This window comes from Dermacentor variabilis, chromosome 2 (genome assembly GCF_050947875.1).
Source record: "Dermacentor variabilis isolate Ectoservices chromosome 2, ASM5094787v1, whole genome shotgun sequence".
NCBI classification, from domain to species: domain Eukaryota; kingdom Metazoa; phylum Arthropoda; class Arachnida; order Ixodida; family Ixodidae; genus Dermacentor; species Dermacentor variabilis.
The window spans coordinates 225,162,783-225,181,393 of NC_134569.1; the positions used below are offsets into that span (position 1 = coordinate 225,162,783).

Consider the following 18,611-nt stretch of genomic DNA (forward strand, 5'->3'; position numbering starts at 1 on the left):
GGTTTGCGCAGGAAGTTAGCTCCGGCGCGCTAGCCGTGTCGTGTCCGCCATGTTGCTGTTACGGCGGCGGCTCCAGGAAATCGAGCTAAGCACAATGCGTGAGCTGGGGGACGAGGTGTGGGGAGGCACCTCGATCCCCACAAATTGCACAGTAGAGACAGGTTTTCTATAATTTTGAAAGTTAGCTTCACTGCACTAGAGCTGCACTAGGCAGTAAAACATGAATGTCGCGAACATGGTCTTCAGTTCAATTTTCATGGAAAAAAAAAGGCACGCATTAGAATCTGAGAATACTATAATCAGACACTGTGAGCTACAGTTATAACTTGAAAATCTTTCTAGGGCATGCCAAAAATAGCCGTTTAGTACATTGGTGGGTGACATGCTCAACCCATTCACTGTCCCTTAAGCTCTGCCGAGATAGACGCTGCTAGTAAAGTGGTTGTTACAGGGGTCATCATAAGGGCATGTGCACGCTGGCTAGTCAAGTTCTAATTATCCTGCGAAGGCCAATTTTAAGACATGAAATAACAAAATCTTTGCATGAGCCCACGGGTGCCAGCATGGGTGCCAGCCGTCCCGCCTTCGGTCAGGATTGAATTCACCGGAGTCAAATTAATGGAAGTCTACTGTACTTGTTTACTGCCTGCAATTGTTATGTCTGTCGAAAGTGATACTTCCAAAAACTGATCCAACTACAACCGAACATGTCGGTCACTGCATTCTTGTCTAGCGCCATGCCCTGTATCTACTCACATTTCTTCTTCCATCCCATTTAGTGCTGTTGGTATGTTTCACTATTCCGGCAACCAACTTTCCAAGCTTTTCAGCAACAACCCTATCATTCCATTTCATCCCAAGAGTGCTCACTTGGCCATGTCGACGGCCCCATTGGAGACCTCCCCCGTCAGGTCCATCATGATGAAGAACAAGGCCTTGAGGAAAACGTACTGGTGTCCAAGCACCCAGCGAAGGGGCAGCCGCTCCACCAGGCACTTTATGGCGAAGCAGCCACCCGATTTTGCATACCAAGCCCGGTCATAGCACAGGGCGCACAGCCGCTCCGAGAGGTACTCCACGTGTGGCAGCTGGCAGGCCCGCTCCCGCGACGTCAGCACCGTTGCCGAGTTCTCCGTGATGAGCAGCATGGCCAGTTGACCCACCTAACCCAAACAATGCAATACTAAGTGTGAGTGCTTGACATCGGGCCAGTTAGTAACAATACAAGACGAAAGTAGTCGCTGCACTGCTATCACTTTTACACAGACACAGAAACTCTTGAACAAAGAAGTGTCACTGACATGTACTGTCACCACATATTCAAGCGCAAACAGCAAGAAACGGACCAATACGACAGTTGCGCATAATCACATGAGTCTGCCATCTGCAGCCTCTCTTTCACTTGTTTATAACAGTGGCATAGCTGCAAATGTACATTTGCAGCTATGCCACTGTTATGCCACTGTGATCAAACGTACACCACCGGTGCACGTTTGATCAGGACGGTTGATAATGGTTAGACGCGGACGAATAAGGCCCTAATGAGAGACAACGGCTTATAATGATTGGAACGTCACAGCACACTGGGCACCACTACCTGCAGTACTTTTCCTGCGTTATCAATGAACTTTGCACTGCCATCCGCACCAGTTCGTGTCGCCACACCGCTGTCGTTTGTTTGCACTGGCCGGATCAAGTTTCATAACATTAAGGGGGGAGGCTACTCTGGAGACCAAACTTTTTATTTTTTAAGATATCCGGATGAAACTTTCAGGATACGTTCACACAACCGAACTATGCGGAACTGCAAAGTTTCATGAAAATTTTGTTTATTAGTTCAAGAGTTATTGAGGTCTAACTAGGTGGTTCATGTATATGCCGGAGGAAGAGCCTGGAGAAATGCCAGGACATCATAGGAAACTGAAATTCACTGTGATGATCCCTTGATAGATATCCAAAGGGGCTACAAAGCCCTTTTCCTTAATTTCCCCCCCAAAAAATTTTAACACAACTTTGAATTTGATGTAGCCAGTAAGGACCACATTCATCAAGAATTACATGCTTATTATAAATTACCTGCACCAACTTTCAAAAAAAGAAGCCTGCTACCCCCTGGCAAGGTCATTCAGGAAGAGAATAAAAAAGAAGGCATACAAATCTGAAGAGCGGTTCTTGAGATATCACCTGCCCCAGCACCACTACTAGCGAAAAAATCAATTCTGAGAAAACGGGCCTCAAAGTTGAACACCTGTGTTTTTTATTAGAAAGCTAGCTCTTGTGGCTCCAGGCACACTCAATGTTAGATTTCTGACTGGCGACAGCCGATAGCACAGTTCCGCTGCTGAAACCGTCTACGCAGTCGGCATTCACTGCGAAAGATCGGAAGTTCTGAAGTTCGGAAGCATCATCTAAGCGCCTGCTTTTTTTTTTTTTTTTTCTGCAGATCACCGATCAGCGCAGCTGCATATAACGCCCTTTACCGGTACGGCTCCCACGCGCCGTATCTGAGCACTGTCATCACCAAGAGGCGTCACCACCAGGAGGCGTATCTGTGCAAGGATCTGCGGCATCTCGACGAGCAGCTGGCTACAAAAAAGACATGGTTTCACTGGCCGGCTCACTTGGCAGTGGTGGCGACAACAGAGCACCATCTAAGCGCCTGCTGCTTTTTTTTTGCTGCAGGTTAGTACGGTACACACATAACTTTTCTTTCTCTGCGTCAGTCACCACTACTGCCAAGTTGTCAAATTGTAGTGCTTACTTTGTTGGTTGTCTTGCGAAGGATGTCGAAAGATTTGGCTAAAATGAAAGACGATTTTGCTAGGCTAAAAGAAGAGCTCAAACAAGAACTAAAGACATTCAAGGAATCGACGGAAAGGGAACTTCGGAATGAAATCAGGGAATTACTCCTTGAACAACGTAATCTTACTCAGAGTCTTGAGTATGCTTATGCTGAAATCTGCGATATGAAGAACTGCAGGACCAAAAATCAAAAAGCACAGAACCAGCAAGTGAAAATAATGTGCTTAAGGCTAAATGCTCTACTCTTGAAATGACTGCCTTAGACCTAGAAAAGTGAGTTGTTCATTCAGAGCAATACTCAGGGTTAGCAAATCTTGAGATGTTTGGGGTCGTCGAGAAGGAGAGCGAAAACGTGGCCATTTTGTCCGAGATTGGAAACGTCATCAAAGAACCTGTCACTGAATCTGACATCGAAACATGTCATCGTGTTCCCACCCGGAAGCCTGCCATAACAAACATAGTGGTTCAATTTAAGTCAAGAACAAAGCGTGATGCTGCTCTCAGGAAAGCGAAGAAGACACGGCTCACTAACAAAGAGATAGGACTAGAGGAAGAGTCACCGGTATATGTGAACGAACACCTTTGTCCAGCACAGAAAAAACTGCTAGGAATGGCTGTGAAAATGAAGCATAACTATAAATGGAAGTCAGTTTGGACAAGCAATGGTAAGATCTTTGCAAGGCGGGCTTATGACTCTGAAGTTACATATATATCTTGTGAAGGGGACCTTGCAAAGATAGGCCCGGTCCCTGAAGCTACTGGTGCTCCTTTATCTGGTGAAGAGGACTCAGCCTAGGCGGGCCCTGAACCAAGTTCTGCTATTTGATACGTCGATACGTCATAAACGGTCAAAATGGAATATTACGATTTCATTTTACCCTCTCGTGTTCAGCTTCCACACCAGCCTCTTAGTTCAATTTTACATATCAATGCTCGCTCCGCTAATAATAAAGAAGACCAGATAACAGAACTGCTCAGCGAATTTAGTTTTCATTTTGGTATTATTATGCTACCCGAAACATGGTTCAATAGCGATAGCAACGCACTACGGTTAAATGGATACAGCAATTATTTCATTAACCAACCGAACAGGCGCGGTGGTGGTGTTGCCTCATACATTGAAACACAGCGCCATTGCGTTCCTGTTCCGGAGTTCTGCATTTCAACGAGTGATTATGAGATGTGAACCTTGAAATGCAACTTGGAAATAATAACGGTAGTATACTGGCCTCCGAATGGCATTATTTCAAGTTTCATAGACTTCTTTGAAACATTTTTAGACTACGTCAGCGCAAATAATTTTCGCCTCATCTGCGGAGGAGATTTCAATATAGATGTCACAGGGGATAGCACCTTAACCCAGTTTTCATATTACCGTTCAGTTGACTGGTTTCATGAATTTAATCAACACACCTACACGTGTTACACAGACTACTTTATCCTGTATGGATCTCCTCATTACCAATATTGAAACTATCGTCAACCAAGCTGGTACCATTACCTCAGATATTAGCAATCACTGTCCTGTGTATATGTTCTATTACGCAGATCCGAAAAATTGCAAGCGACCTGAAACGCCAATTTATGCTCAATATATATCAAATAGCGCTCTGGAAACATTCAAGTACAACATTAGTATTCACGATTGGTCCCACTTATACAGGATAAAAGACGCAGATGTTTCGTACACAAAGTTCATTTCCAAGTTCATAACAATATACTCTTCACATTTTCCTTTCAAAGAAATTAAACACTAAAAAAAATCAGAAAACCGTGGGTCACACCCGCACATATTAAAATGATAAAGAACAAGAATAAGCTTTACCACGCTTTTCTAAGTACTCAATCGCCAGAAATTTTGATTAGATTCAAAAGCGCACAAAACAAACTGAATGGTGAACTTGGACACGCCAAGCAAACATATTATCAGCAAATATTTTCTAAACTTGCAAGGAAACAGCCCAATGTAGTTTGGAAATTGATAAATGACATTATGGGCCGCGGCAGAAAGAATGCATCAGTAGGAAAAATAAACCGTAAAGGAAGTGAGCTATCGGGGAAAGCACTTGCTGACCATTTCAATAGTCATTTCACGAACATTGGAATACCAGTGACTCAGATACCGAATTCAGAAATGCCGATGAATACACGCGCCGACAGTGTTTTCCTTGAGCCTACCAACGAATTAGAGGTTTACAGGACATTCATGAACTTAAACAATAGCAAGGCCTTAGACATAGATAACCTTCAAACAAAACCAGTTAAGTATGTCATAGAATTCATAGCTCCTGTGATTGCTCATATTTTTAACCTGATTCTAGAAACTGGCGTCTATCCTGTTGAAATGAAGAAAAGTAGGGTGACCGTCTTATTCAAGGGCGGTGACAGAAATGACACAAGCAATTATAGGCCAGTCTCTGTCAGTCCTATCTTTTCCAAAGGATTAGAAAAGGTGATATTCACTCGTTTGTCTAAATTCTTCCATTGTAAGAATATTATATGTGAAGCCCAATTTGGCTTCCGGAAAGGGCGATCAACCGAAACTGCCCTGCTAACCATTAAAGAAATCATTGTGCAAAATATTCAAGACAACCTTTTCACTCTCGGCCTGTTTATCGATTTTAGTAAGGCGTTTGACTGTCCCAACTATAATATATTAATTTACAAGCTTTCACTTAGTGGAATCCGCGGAACACCTCTGGCTCTAATAAAGTCTTACTTAGAAAACAGGAAGCAGGCAGTACCATATACATATAATCAACAATCCCTTTTTTTTACCAGTGCAAAACTGTGTATCACAAGGCAGCGTGTTAGGGCCTTTGCTTTTTAATATATATATTAATGAGATTGTGAGCATTGATTCAACCGTAAAATTTATCATATATGCAGACGACAGCAGCATATTAATTACGGGTCCTAAGCAGACGATCTAATTATCAAATGTAATCAAATACTTGACAAATTGCACCTCTGGTCCAATTTGAATTGCATTAGAATAAATCCAAAGAAGACGAAAGTAGTAATGTCAGATGCCAAGACCAAGAAGTTCAAGTAGCGAATGAACGCAAAATTCTCGGGGTTAAGTTTTCTTCAAACTTAAGTTGGGATAAACACATAGAAGATGTTTGTAGAAAACTAGCCGCAGTGACAGGAATGTTATCTCGTTGCTGACATCTTCTTCCAACACAGGCTAAAATCCAAATTTATCATGCACTGTTTGCTTCATATACAGTCGAACCCGACTATATCGAACCCGGTTACATCGAATCATTCCATATATCGAACAATTTGTGGACACGGTATAGTTACAATGAGTATATATAGCAAAAATTACGCTTACATCGAACAAAACTAGTAGCGACTCCTGACATATCGAACGTCAAGCGGCGGAAAGTGTCCCCGGAAGTTGGCTTTCCCTCGCGGTGACGGGAAAAACCGGCAGCGCGGCTCCATCCAACCGCTCTCCCTACGTGACCGCGCTACCTTGGAGCCGCCGACACCCCCCTACAAAAAATGATCCTGGCCCGCCCACCCGCAGCGCTTGCTCAGACAGCCAATCAGAGGCTCTTGTGCCCTCGTCGTGCAAGATGGCGAAAGTGCGAGTTGTCTCGCTGCTTATCTGGTTCATTGTGTGCGCCTTCTCCCGCAGTGTTGCCGTGATGAAGCGGCAGAATTCGCCTTTCGTCGTGAAGCTCGAAATCATAAATCGGGTCGAACGCGGTGACAAGTCGGATGTCCCCGCAACGTACAAGATTCCGAGGTGCACTCTCGGCACGATCTTGAAGGGGGAAATTAGGGCTAAAGCGGCCTAACTCGCGACCCGGTGCCCGTAGTACCCGTGGCCCCCGACGCGTACGCACGGCCGTGTACGAGTGGTTCATCCAAAATAGCTTCAGCCGTACCGACTTCCGCGTGCTCGGTGATGACTGTAAATTCTGATTAATGCGACGAAGCCGTTGCCGTTGTTGCCGAAGTTTGAAGCGAGCTGTCAGAATTTCCGGAAGCTGTTGACGAATCAACGGTGAACGAGTTGGTGAGCGCAAATGATGGTGTCGCGACCACGGGAGAGCCCAAAAACGAAGACTACATTGCCGACATCGTGCCGAGCACAAGCGAAAATGGGCACAACAAGGAAAGCAGCGACCGTCTTTGGCCCACATCCTCCGAAGTGATTGGTGCGCTCGCACTAGTCCGGTGCTTCTGTGCGAATGCGGAATGTTGCAGCCTCAGCTGCTCCGACTCCTTAAACAAAGTGGAAAAGTGCGTGCCTCGCACGCAGCGAAATTGCCCAAGCAGAAGAAAATGCAGGACTATTTCGTGCGAAACTAAGCTAGTTTCATCAATAAAGTGATTTTATAAATGGTATGTGCTTTTATGACATCCAATTATTTAGCAGGCTTATATCGAATATGCTGTATATCGAACTGATAGGCGTTTTTTGGCGAGTTCGATATAGCCGGGTTCGACTGTATTAACTACTGTGATCTAGTATGGGCTACGACGACAAAAAGAAACGTTGCAAAGATAGGTGTACTTCAAAAGAGAATCATGCGACATATTGCAAACCTTGATTACCAGTCTCCCACGCGAAGTGCTTTTATAAGCTACAATATAATTAGGGCGGAATATATGTATCCATATCGCTTGCTCCGCTCCTTTTACTTTTCCACTGTAGCTTTCCAAGATTTTCTAATGAATCTAGCATCTCTAAGAAAAAAACATATTACTACACTATCCACACGTAACAATGATGTTTGGCTTCACCCGAAATTTCGAAATAATTATAAAGTTCAGTCATTACAGCATAATCTGCCATTTATTCTAAATGAGCATAAATGTGTGATCAGTTACGGCATAAAAGGACTGAGAATGTATTTTGTATCCAAAGAATGAATGGCTATGTATGTTTGCCTCTTGTTTTGCAAGTACTGTTTCACATGAACACGTATGTATTCTATTTTTCTTTATATTCTGGTGTTTTAAACTTCTTTTGTTTGTATTGTCATATGTTCACAACTATAGATAAAGCTATTACCCACATTTTGAAATCATATGCTGTAGATTTATTCATTAATTGCCCTTATGCTGCTGCATAATTCATTATTCTTCGCATTTCTTGATGTCATAGACACTACCTGTTGCTGTACATCAATACTGCCTTGTAGAGGGGGTCATGGGCCTAGTCGAAGCTGTCGAGACAGCTTTTAACTCTTGACCCTTTCCAGGACCTATTATTTCTGGAAAAATAAAATTAAATTGAATTGAAAAAAAAAAAAAAGATCGGAAGTTCGATGCTCGTACGAGTCGCATATCGCGCTTCCGCACACCGAACGTCTGCACTGTCTTGGGCTTTGTTGCCGGCATTGCGTGCAGCAAAGAACTAGCGGAAAAAGAAAAGCTGAGAAAATAATTTAAATGATAGTGCAAGGCGATGAGCAGCTCGCAAGCAGGCCTCTGTTAGGGTGGATGGAGCAAGGGGCAACAATGACGCGAGCGCAATGGGTGCGGTATCAAAGGAACAGCCGCCACCACCCGTGCAGTAACCAAAGGCAGGCACACTTTAGCCTGCGGGAACTGAACGCGCTGCTCCGGCCAATCGGCGCTCCGTATCGCATTGCGGCAAAATGCCCATAGCGCGTCTCAACTGCGCCGAAGATGCCATTTTGCAAGGTGGCAAAACAAAGACAAAGGGTATGTTCGATTCGCCTGCACCACTTGAACCAGTTCGCGAGGTGCTGCACCCTGTCATTCGTTTCAGCGATGCAGCAATGGTGCCTGCAGAACCACGACATTCGTTTTGAAAGGTGCAGGAAAGGTGCAGGAAAGGTGCAGGGCTGGTTCATGATTTTGCTGAACCCGCTCCACTGTCGGTGCCGACTTGGCGCAGGCCTACAGGTGCGAAGCAGAGGCGCAGCAGACGACGCAGCACACGGGCGCAAGCACCGTTAAAACCCCGCTTACGCACGTCTGAGGTGTCTGCGCAAGTGTGGTGTGTTTTTACACCCCACAAAACGATCATACCTGCAGTTCAAGACCTCTCAAACTTACGCACTCCGTGCACATTAGTCTGACATAGCATAACGCCTACACCGCGTCTGCACCTTTGCATTCGTTTCCGAGTGATTCGCTGGGCCTGCACCTTCGGAATCGAGCTGCACAGTTTCTGAACTTCTCGTGAACCGTCGTGAACTGGTTCACAGTGGTGCAGGCGAATCGAACACACCCCAAGAATTCACAGTCAAAACGACACCAAGAAGGCGCGGGCAGATCGCATGGGCAGGAATAGCGCGCGTGCGAAGTTTGACTTCATTTTGGCATTTGCTCGTGTTTTGTGGGCCGCGGTGGCCTCAAAAGTAGTGTTTTTTTTTTTCCTTTTTACTTTGCGGTTGAATTAGGTGTTGATAATTACAGAACAGGTAGTTTATGAGACACAACCCGAAAATATTGTTTTACAAAAGTAGACTTTTTTGAGATTTTTCGGTTTTCGAGGGCCGTGTCCCCCCTTAAGGGGGGACGCGGGTCTTGAAACGGCAAAAAATCACAAAAAAGTCGATTTTCGGAAAAGTGCATTTTCGCTACGTTTATACATTCAAGAATCCCTCCGCGAAATCTAGAAGCTAAATTTAATCGGAAAATAATAAAAAATCGCGCTTAAAGGGGCCAGGGTGAACGCGAAATCAGCAAAATTTGGTCAAAAATGTTCAAACTTCGCGCCGTCACCATTAGCGAACGCGGTGGCCGATGGCCGCCATCTTGCGCTTGTTTTGAAGCTGTTTTCTTTGTGCGCATTTTGCACCAGTTCAAAATGGCGTCGGTGAAGGGAAACCGACGCTATCGCGTCATTTCTAGAGGATGCGTCCGTGCCGCCGATTGGCCAAAGCGCGCACACCCCCCGCGCGCCTCGCTCCTATTGGTCCGGTGCTCGTCGGCGCGCGCTCGACCGCTCTCGCGTCTCGCTACGTTTGTTTATCTCTGGTTTCATCGCGCCGCTGTCTACGTTTGTTCAGCCGCTTGCATCGCGAAGTTTGATAAGATGCTCATTTCGCTGCCCGAATGGCTGGAAAAGATTGTCGTCTCAAGGCTACTACGCGTCAAGCGGCTGTGGAATGCGCGACGGAAGGCGGCTAGGCCTGTCATACTTGCGGAGTTGCCGGTTGCTGGTCTGCCTGGACATTCTACCGGATCGAGTTCCGAGCTGCAAAGTGGCACGTCTAGCGTCAACACTTCGTCCGCCCACGCCACGCGTGTTGGCACAGATCGTGCAGGCACCGTTTCCTTCACGACTGAAGAAAGTAGCGAGCGCGCAGCGAGCGCCGGAAAACGTCCGGAGCGCCGGACCTTCGAAGTGCTAACTCCAGCAAGAAGCGAGAAGCCTCTTTGAGCGCAAGGAAGCTGGCCAAAAAGCGGCAAAAAGATAGGATGTATCCAGATTATGCCCCGGGTGAATTTCCTTGAGATTTTATTGGTATATTCTCAATAAAGATGTTGCAGAATGTTTTTCCTTGATTTCTCAAAACAACAATTCCGACAGACTTCCAATTTTGGAGGTAAAATAGCTTCTGTCCTATTTCAGCTATCAACTTAATTTTTTTTTGCCAGAAAGATAAATGTATGCAGTAAGCAACATGCACCTTTTCAAAGCAGCACTCTTCTCAAAAAGTTTTTGAAATGAGTCACATGCTTGACATGTCAAGATGGCATTTTTTTCTCACAACTTTGATGAGCTCTAACTCTTGCTCAGATTAGCCTAGAACATTGAATAATACCTTATGGCACTCCCTGAACATCCTAGATAGTCTTTATACTCAAATTACTGTGTTAGGGTTTTCTGTTTAGATGCTAATTTTCCTCCAAACAAAGGACTCAGCTTATACAATGCATTTAGAGTATATCAGAAACTACTTATCCTGTGGCAAAATTAATTATATTTTTAGAATCTGCATATTAAAGTACACAAACTGTGAAAATTTCGTTCAGATCTGTCCACAAATAAAAAAGTTGTATTTCAAGTGTAGCCTCCCCCCTTAATAATGACACCGGGCTGCAAGGAGATGAGCAAGTGGCACAATGCTTACGCATACTTTGACGACTCCCTGAGAAGTTCCTGCGTGAATTTTTTTTCTTCATTCCGCAAGTGTGCTTGCGGTCATGGTGTTGTCGTGGGGTTCAAAGGTCTTTGCTGCGGCATGCCGTGTTTATGTTATCGAGATGTCAACGTTGTTCCATCCGCAGAATTTTCGGATTCTCAGTTATAAGTCGTCTAAGGTCTGTTGTCTCCACTTCCTACGGGAAGAAAGAGAAGGCGGTTGTCGCAAGGTTCAGACGAGCTGATGATAAGATAGCACCGGAGGTACAGTCGCTGACGGTTTATTCGGACCCAGTGGCGTAGCAACAGGGGGGCCCGGGGGGCCGTGGGCCCCGGGTGCAAGGGGCCAGTGGGGGGGGGGGGGGGGGTGTCATTTATGCCTGAAAGCACCCGTCTTTCCGCCAACTTGACTGGGCGCAAATTGCAGAGAATGCTCCGGTATCCAGTAGCCCGAGCTCAGGAACCCGATGCGCTGCGCCGCAGAATTGTCGACTGCAGCTCTATCAACACCTCACGAAATAATTGCACGAATGTGCGGGCTAACAAATTTAATTCGCGAAATGGTCGCTAAACTACTCGCCTTAGCGGAACGTTTCATGTGGGGTACGCTCGTGCTGTGCGTTCATGCTGAGAGCAGGAGTCACGAAACATACAGTGAGGCGTTGTAAGGCGTTGGGGCTCTTGGGTCCCTCTTCCGTTCAGAACGCGCAGCGAAGACGAACAAAGACAGCAGCAAAAGGGCGTTCAACCAGCGCGCCCGGCGCTCGCGTTTACGGCGAAGCGTTCGTGGAGAGCGACGTTGCATAAATGGGGCCGTCAAAAGTTGCGAATGGGATTCTCTGGATCGTCTTCAGACTGGGTTCGGCCGAAGAGTTTGGCGGCGTATGACTCGACAGGCTATAGTAGCGGGCCCGCCGTGATGTCCGGCTCGCTTTTATATCCCCTCTCCCGCTCGCTCCGAGAAGCCGAGAAGCCGCTGCGAAACCTGCCGTTATGTTTCACGCTTTCCTTCTTATGCTCGAAAGTTTCAGAAAACTGTTGTTGTGTGACTTCATGCCACAAGTACAGTGTCTGTATCAGCTGCACAGAATTTTATAAAAGAAAGAAAGGCGAATTTTGTAAGGATATTTCCCGATCGAGATTCTATGAAGATATGTCTTTTTGTGATTACTGGGAATTCGGTAGCGCGAAAAATATGGCAGATAAGTAATAACCATGTCCTTAATAATCCCGTAATTAGTACTTATAGAGGAAGCACTTCAATTCGAGAACTGAGGACTCAAAGTCATATTATTAACTCAACAAAAACTTCTTAAACAATATCGTTTTGGGTGCTACAACCTGCAGTACTTTGGCACTGCGGGCGGCGCCCAGTATGAAACCCGGAAATTGTCGATATCCTCGCCTTCCTCGACCACATTAGGGGGGGAGGGGGGGTGACAGAAGACCTATGGGCCCCGGGTGCCAGACGACCTCGCTACGCCACTGTTCGGACCTCACGGGGACTGCGGAAATGTCCGAATAAACAGGTGTCCGAAAAAGCAGATTAAGAAAAAGAAAAGAAATCCTTTATTTCCACGCACTTATTCGCGCTCGGCAGTAGGCTTGAAGAAATCGTGAATGCGCCGTTGCATGCTTTTCCGTTTACGCACAATCAGATAAACCTGAATCTCAGAGAGGGTCCTACGGTCACTATAGGCGGCTGAAAGCACCGCCACTGCATGTACACGGTCTGCATGCGATGGAGGCGTAGCACATGGTGCGTCATCTTCCAACTCGGCCATCGTCCGGTGGTGCAGCAGAAACCTGACGAATGATCTCGCCGTCGTCGAGTTCTGCGCATGTCAGTACAGCAATGTGAGCACCTGTGAAAATGTCAAATGAGACAGTGTCCGGAACCACTGCACAGGTCTCGGCAGAACACTTTCGGCGTCAGTAGGGTGCACATCGGTCGGCGACAGATCCTAGGCCTCCCGGCACCCGCTTGCCGGCGTTCGCCAGCGCAGCCTGCACGGGCACTGTCGGTGCCATTAGGCACTTGACGCGATGTATGCGTATGCCGCATTGCATCACCGAAACCTCGACAGGGCCCACAAAGCAAACATCACCATGCTGTCACGCTGATAACAGTCGCACAAACGAAAAACCTGGCCTACACGCAGCGTCGTGCACAAAGAAACAAATCAGCTGCTGGGTTGTCTTGACATGGCATATTAAGCTGAGACCTGAACTGCTGTATCCACTCTATCGAACCAGGCAGAAATGATGATGATGAACGGGGATTTGCAGTAGCGCCACTTCACGGGGCAGCAAGGAGGCTCCGTTCGAAACAAAAATGGCATTCAGCAAGTCAAACCATGCACCGGTCAGAGTCGGTGCACGGTGCTCTCGATCGAGTTGGCTCAAGGAGTGTCGGAAAAATCAGACGAGAGGCTGCAAGGTGTCCGAACTTTCGGCAGTTGTTATACATTATGGTCTATGGGGAGAATGGCAGTGTCGTGAAGAAGACCGAATAATCGAGCATGTCCGAATTTTTGGAGTTGGCGACTGTATTGTAAAAACCCATGTAGAATATAAGGTTTTTTTTCCTATTATTAGAATCCCAAATTTTCACTTCGCACTATATTCAGGTCCGAACAAAATTTCAGTAAGAAATTTGGGCTAGAAGTTTTGGTTTCGTTATTGCTGCATGGCTACGGCTTGGTTTCGTTATTGCTGCGTGACTACATCATCATTTCTTTATTGTTTAGTGCGCACCCTGGCAGCACACGTGCAACCCACGCTTCGTGAAGTGCATTTTTTTCATTCCGCATTGAAGGACCAAGTTGTCCAGACCACGAAAACAGTACTCGGCTGCTTTAAAGAAAAATATTATTTTAGCCGCACAGGACATCAGCAACAGTGCGGCCGGGAGGCAGTTTGGCGTCAACGAGGGAAGCATTTGCGGATGGCGTCGACAGAAGGAAGCCCTTTTCGCGTGCAGCGGAACCCAAAGAAGCTTTCACGGCCCAAAGAGAGGGACATTCCCGGAAACTGAACTCGCCCCGACCGAGTTTGTATGCCAACAGCGAGCCGCGCATATAGCTGTGAGCGTGGAGCTTCTGCAGGCAAAAACTAAGGAGCTTGCAAGAGAAAAAGGGCTACCGAGCTTCACCTTCAAAGCAAGAAAGCACTGGATTTATCGCTACATGTGCCATGCTGGGTTTTCCTTACGCTGCCGAACTTCGATTTCGCAAAAGCTGCCAGAATTGTTCGAAGAGCTGCTTGTGACTTTCCAGCGCCACATTATTTCGCTGCTCAAGTCCAAGAACTTCCAGCTAGGGCAAATCGGCAACGCTGTCAAAAACGCCGGTTTATCTGGACATGCCATCGCCTCTCACCATGCACGAAAAGGACTCTAAAATTTATGTCCGGTCCACTGGCAACGAGAAAACGAGAGTTAGCATCATGTTGTCGTGCACGGCAGACAGGCGCAAGCTCCCACCTCATGTCATCTTCAAGCGCAATACAGTGCCTAAAGGTGAGGAGCTGCCAAAAAATGTGGTCGTGAGATGCCACGAGAAAGGCTGGGTGAAAGAGAATCTTGTGCTCGACTGGATAAAGTCCGTCCGGTGTAGGTGGCCGGCGCACTGTTGTCGTTTCCATCCATCCTCGTGCTGGACACATTTCGTTGCCATTTGGCCGACTCAGTGAAGAGGCTGCTGCATGAATCCGGCACTGAACTCGTCGTTATCACGGATGGGATGACGTCTCAGCAGCAGCCTTTAAATGTCTGCATGAACAAGCTGTCCAAGGACGCGGTCAAGTGGTGTAACGCAGCTTGGATGCACTCAGGTGAGCCTGCAGTGACGCCGACCGGGCGGCTGAAACGGGCCTTGCCAGCCACGCTATGCAAGCGGATTGTGGACGCATGGGCTAGCATACCAGAGGACTCTGTGCGTCACGCATTCAAGAAGTGCGCATCTCGAACGCGCTTGATGGCACAGAGGATGGGTACCTCTGGGAAGATATGTCCGACAAGGAACTTTCCGAAGAGAGTGCAGCTGAGGAGGACAGCGATTGAAGTGTGCAGTGCAATTTAAATAAATGTTTTCCTAGAATTTTCCTAGCTTGTATTACTTGCGGATAAACTTTTTTTTCCATTTCGCACCCCAAAAATTTTACCTCGTACCATATGCGGGTTCATATTATATGCGGGTTTTTACGGTAAGTCACTATGTCGTGCAATCTCGTACTGCATCAGCAATAACGCAGCAGCAAAGCTGCCCTTTGTCCTCACATGTAGGTTTAGTTTGGAGACCCCAGATGATGTGCCGATGCCTCTCCCCATGCCTCTCGTGCCCAGACGAGTTCGTCTTGGTGCATTCCAGATCCTGTTACGAGACTATACGTGCGCCTAATCTCAACATTGGTGGAGGCATTTTAGTGTTTTTAACTATATTGTAGTTATTATTTACAGGTCTTAAAGCTTGAAATTTATATTTTTCCAGTTTTCATTAGTTTTGGGACTGGCACTGTGTCCCTTCTACTCATTCAATTCTCATAGTTTCTATTTTTTTCTTCTTTCGCCTGAATGCTGGCGAGTCAGAGAGTGCAGAAAAACTATGATATACTAGTGTCTTAGGATACCGCAATATTTAAACATTTTTAGAAATCATTCACAAGAATTCCCATTTGTAAAGCTGCAACATTAGAATTTCATAACTTTGTCTAAAGTACAGATAAAACGTCAAAATGCTAACTTGCACTCTTTGAACATCCAGGAACATATCTGCTTACTTTTAGCTATCTTGTTGCAGTATGTTTTTTGCAAGCCAACTCTCAAATTTTTAATGCAACAAGAACTATAACTATTTTTTTTTCAGTGACTTCGCAAAAGATCTAGGAGCATATTTGTAACCAGCACACGAGATTGGATGTGTCCTGAAAGTTTTATGTGACTAGAGCAAAGAACAACATGTTTGTTCTGGATGCTATGTCCCCCACATTTATTACTCTTTTTTTTTTTGCACTTTTCTCAAAACACAAATTTCGAGCTCTAATATTCAGGCCTCGATATTTCAACACCAAGAACAGATAGAATTAAAATTTCTTTTTCAGAATGAAGCATAATGTATACTCCATGAAGTATAGTAAGCAATGTTTTTTTGTTTTCACTTTGCAAATTAATTATTTTGCTACATTTTCTGCCACATGGTTGCCACATTTTGTAGGCTTGTATTCAATGGGCTATCTATTAATGGTCAGGTAAGAAAAGTGCTTTCTATCCTTCCTTACTTACTTTTTATGCTATCTAACCATGTCTTAGAAATAATTCTTTATTGTGCCATTCATCTTCCATAGTGTCCTTAAACAATGGATGTGAAATATTAATTATCATAGAAAATAATTGAGCTACAGCAAAACTAATTACATATTTGAAATCAATAAAGGGAAAATCAGACATCCACCTGTTCGTAGCAATTGCTACAAAAACCCAAACTTCAACTATTACGTCAAACTCTCGCCTTTGCTTCGAGTTGTTGAAAAATTCGACTTTGCCAAGCCATCTGCTAGCCGCATGGTTAGCTCAGATGGTAGAGCGGCTGCACCGGAAAGGCGGTGGTCTCAAGTTCAAGTCCCGGACCAGAACAAATTTTTCTTCAAATGTGAGGCTTTTCTTTCAAGGAACCCGTTTGGGTTTCCTTTGTGGGAATTGCTAAGAACGGGTGCATGTCTGATTTTCCCATTATTAATTACTTCTCTCCACCTTGCGGGTTTCCACAGAACTATTATGTCAAATATTTGAAATCAGCACAAAAATCTTAATGGGACTGGTAGTTTCATTAATATTGATGAAAAATATTGCGAACATTATTTCAATAGCAATGTCCCCCTTAAGTGTATGTCTCTCTCAACATTTCTGTTATGCATTTTGTTGTCATTGCTCTCTTATGTTTCACGCCTGTTTGAATATTTTCTCCTTCTGTTTGTCCATTCAACCATCCTTCTCAAACTTTCGCAATTGGATAATATTTATTGCGACTGTTGTTTGATTCTGTGACCCCTTCCCTTCTCTAATGCTTCCATGTTTGAGGGCATCTGAAGCAGACAAATTGGTTAACCACAATGTGGGGAAACGGCTGCACGAACCTTGCAGAGTTCTTTCTCCTCGTGGGCCATGATGGCTGCCAGGGCGTCCACGAGCACGGACGGGTCCATGCCCTGGGTGGGCGGCCGGGTCTGGCGGAGTGGCCCAGCCTGCTGTGCCACCGCCACCAGGGTGTAGTGATGCACCAGTGACACCAGGAATGGCAGCACTTGGCTGTGAAGCTCCTTGATAGCCGCTGCCGCTGCACACACACGCATGCCCACCGGTGTTAAAAGGGGACACCAAGACGGAATGTGGCGAGAGAGGATGGTAACTTCATGCCCGTTATTCTCTAGGCCATTTTCGACAATTTTCATACGTAAAAATTTTATTTCCCACAGTTACTGTAATTTGATTTTTTCTCTATCCGCCGTGGTAACTTCGTGGTTACGGCGTTTCGCTTCTGAGCTCAAGCTGCGGGTTCGAACCCTTCCGCAGCGGCCGCATTTCGACGGGGGTGAAGTGCAGAAACGCTCGAGCAATGTGCATTGGGTGCATGTTAAACAAAACAACCCCAGGTGGTCAGAATCAATCTGGAGTCCCCCACTATGGTGTGTCATAATCAGATACATAGTCTAGCATGTAAAACCACAGAATTTATTCAAATTTAAATTATGGGGTTCTACATGCCAAAACCACTTAATTAAATTTAGCTTTCTCTTGCAAATGCAACAAATTTAATTCAAGTAGGTCCTGCAGTGGGCTGAAGAGAGCATTTCTGCAGTTCACATTTGCTTGAACAGGAGAAACAAATCGCAATTTGCTCTGATTTAAGGCTTCCTCTTACGGGAATATGAGGGCTTTAGAATTATTTTCTTTAATACTTGAGCTAGATTCATAAAAATTTCAAAATTGATGTAGTTTTGTGCTGAACTTAAAGGACAATTGCAATGAAATTCTGGGCCACGAAGAAAGCCCTGTTTCAGATAATTTAGACAGAGTAAGCTTTGTGGAAAATTTTATGCTAAAAATGCAAGCGGGCACATCACAAAACGCTTGTAAAAACCTATATTTTTCATGCCGGCGCCGACATGATGTGGAGGTTAAAGTGGCCTCACCCTTCCAAGCGCCCTCTGCGTTTACGCTTGAAGGTCGTTCTGATCTCCGAAACTCATTCTTCTGCCTGGCAGACCTACCACCGTGATTGCACTAAGAAAAGTGCAAACACTATGTGTTAGCCGATATGTATGCAATAAGCTGGTATGGTTTATGCGGACACAAAACACATTGTATTCAACAGCCACTGAGTCGGGGACTTGACTTCACTACTTTTAAAACGAAACTGCTGTTTAAGCAGGTATGGTTTAACGAGGCTTTACTGTACATATAGTCATCATGAGATAGCATTTCCCAAGCAGATCTTGCATGGGCAAGTGATTGCGCTGTTCAAACATAGCTTGTGCAGCTTCATCAACTGCAGTTTACATGCTTTGTGCATGTTAACTGGTTCGCGTAGCACTTGCCTGCTGTGGTCTTTGTAGTACCGAGGTTTCGCTATAGCTTTATTTTATATTATTTGGTAGTCTTATGGCAGTTACCAAACATTAGGGCTCTCAATGAAAGAAGATGGACTTGTGGAAGCTGAGAAAACTT

At 45.5% G+C, this 18,611-nt stretch overlaps 1 protein-coding gene across 9 annotated transcripts in view; it reads right to left on the reverse strand.

Annotated features, from left to right (window-relative positions):
• Nipped-A (Transcription-associated protein Nipped-A) overlaps positions 1–18,611 on the reverse strand; it is a 435,149-nt gene that overhangs the window by 266,346 nt on the left and 150,192 nt on the right. For all 9 annotated transcript variants that reach the window (XM_075682662.1, XM_075682661.1, XM_075682656.1 and 6 more), the window contains 2 exons: positions 17,021–17,220; positions 871–1,163 (listed from right to left, as the gene is read on the reverse strand). In XM_075682662.1, the coding sequence (XP_075538777.1) occupies positions 871–1,163; positions 17,021–17,220 (493 nt within the window). The remainder of the gene's footprint in view (positions 1–870; positions 1,164–17,020; positions 17,221–18,611) is intronic.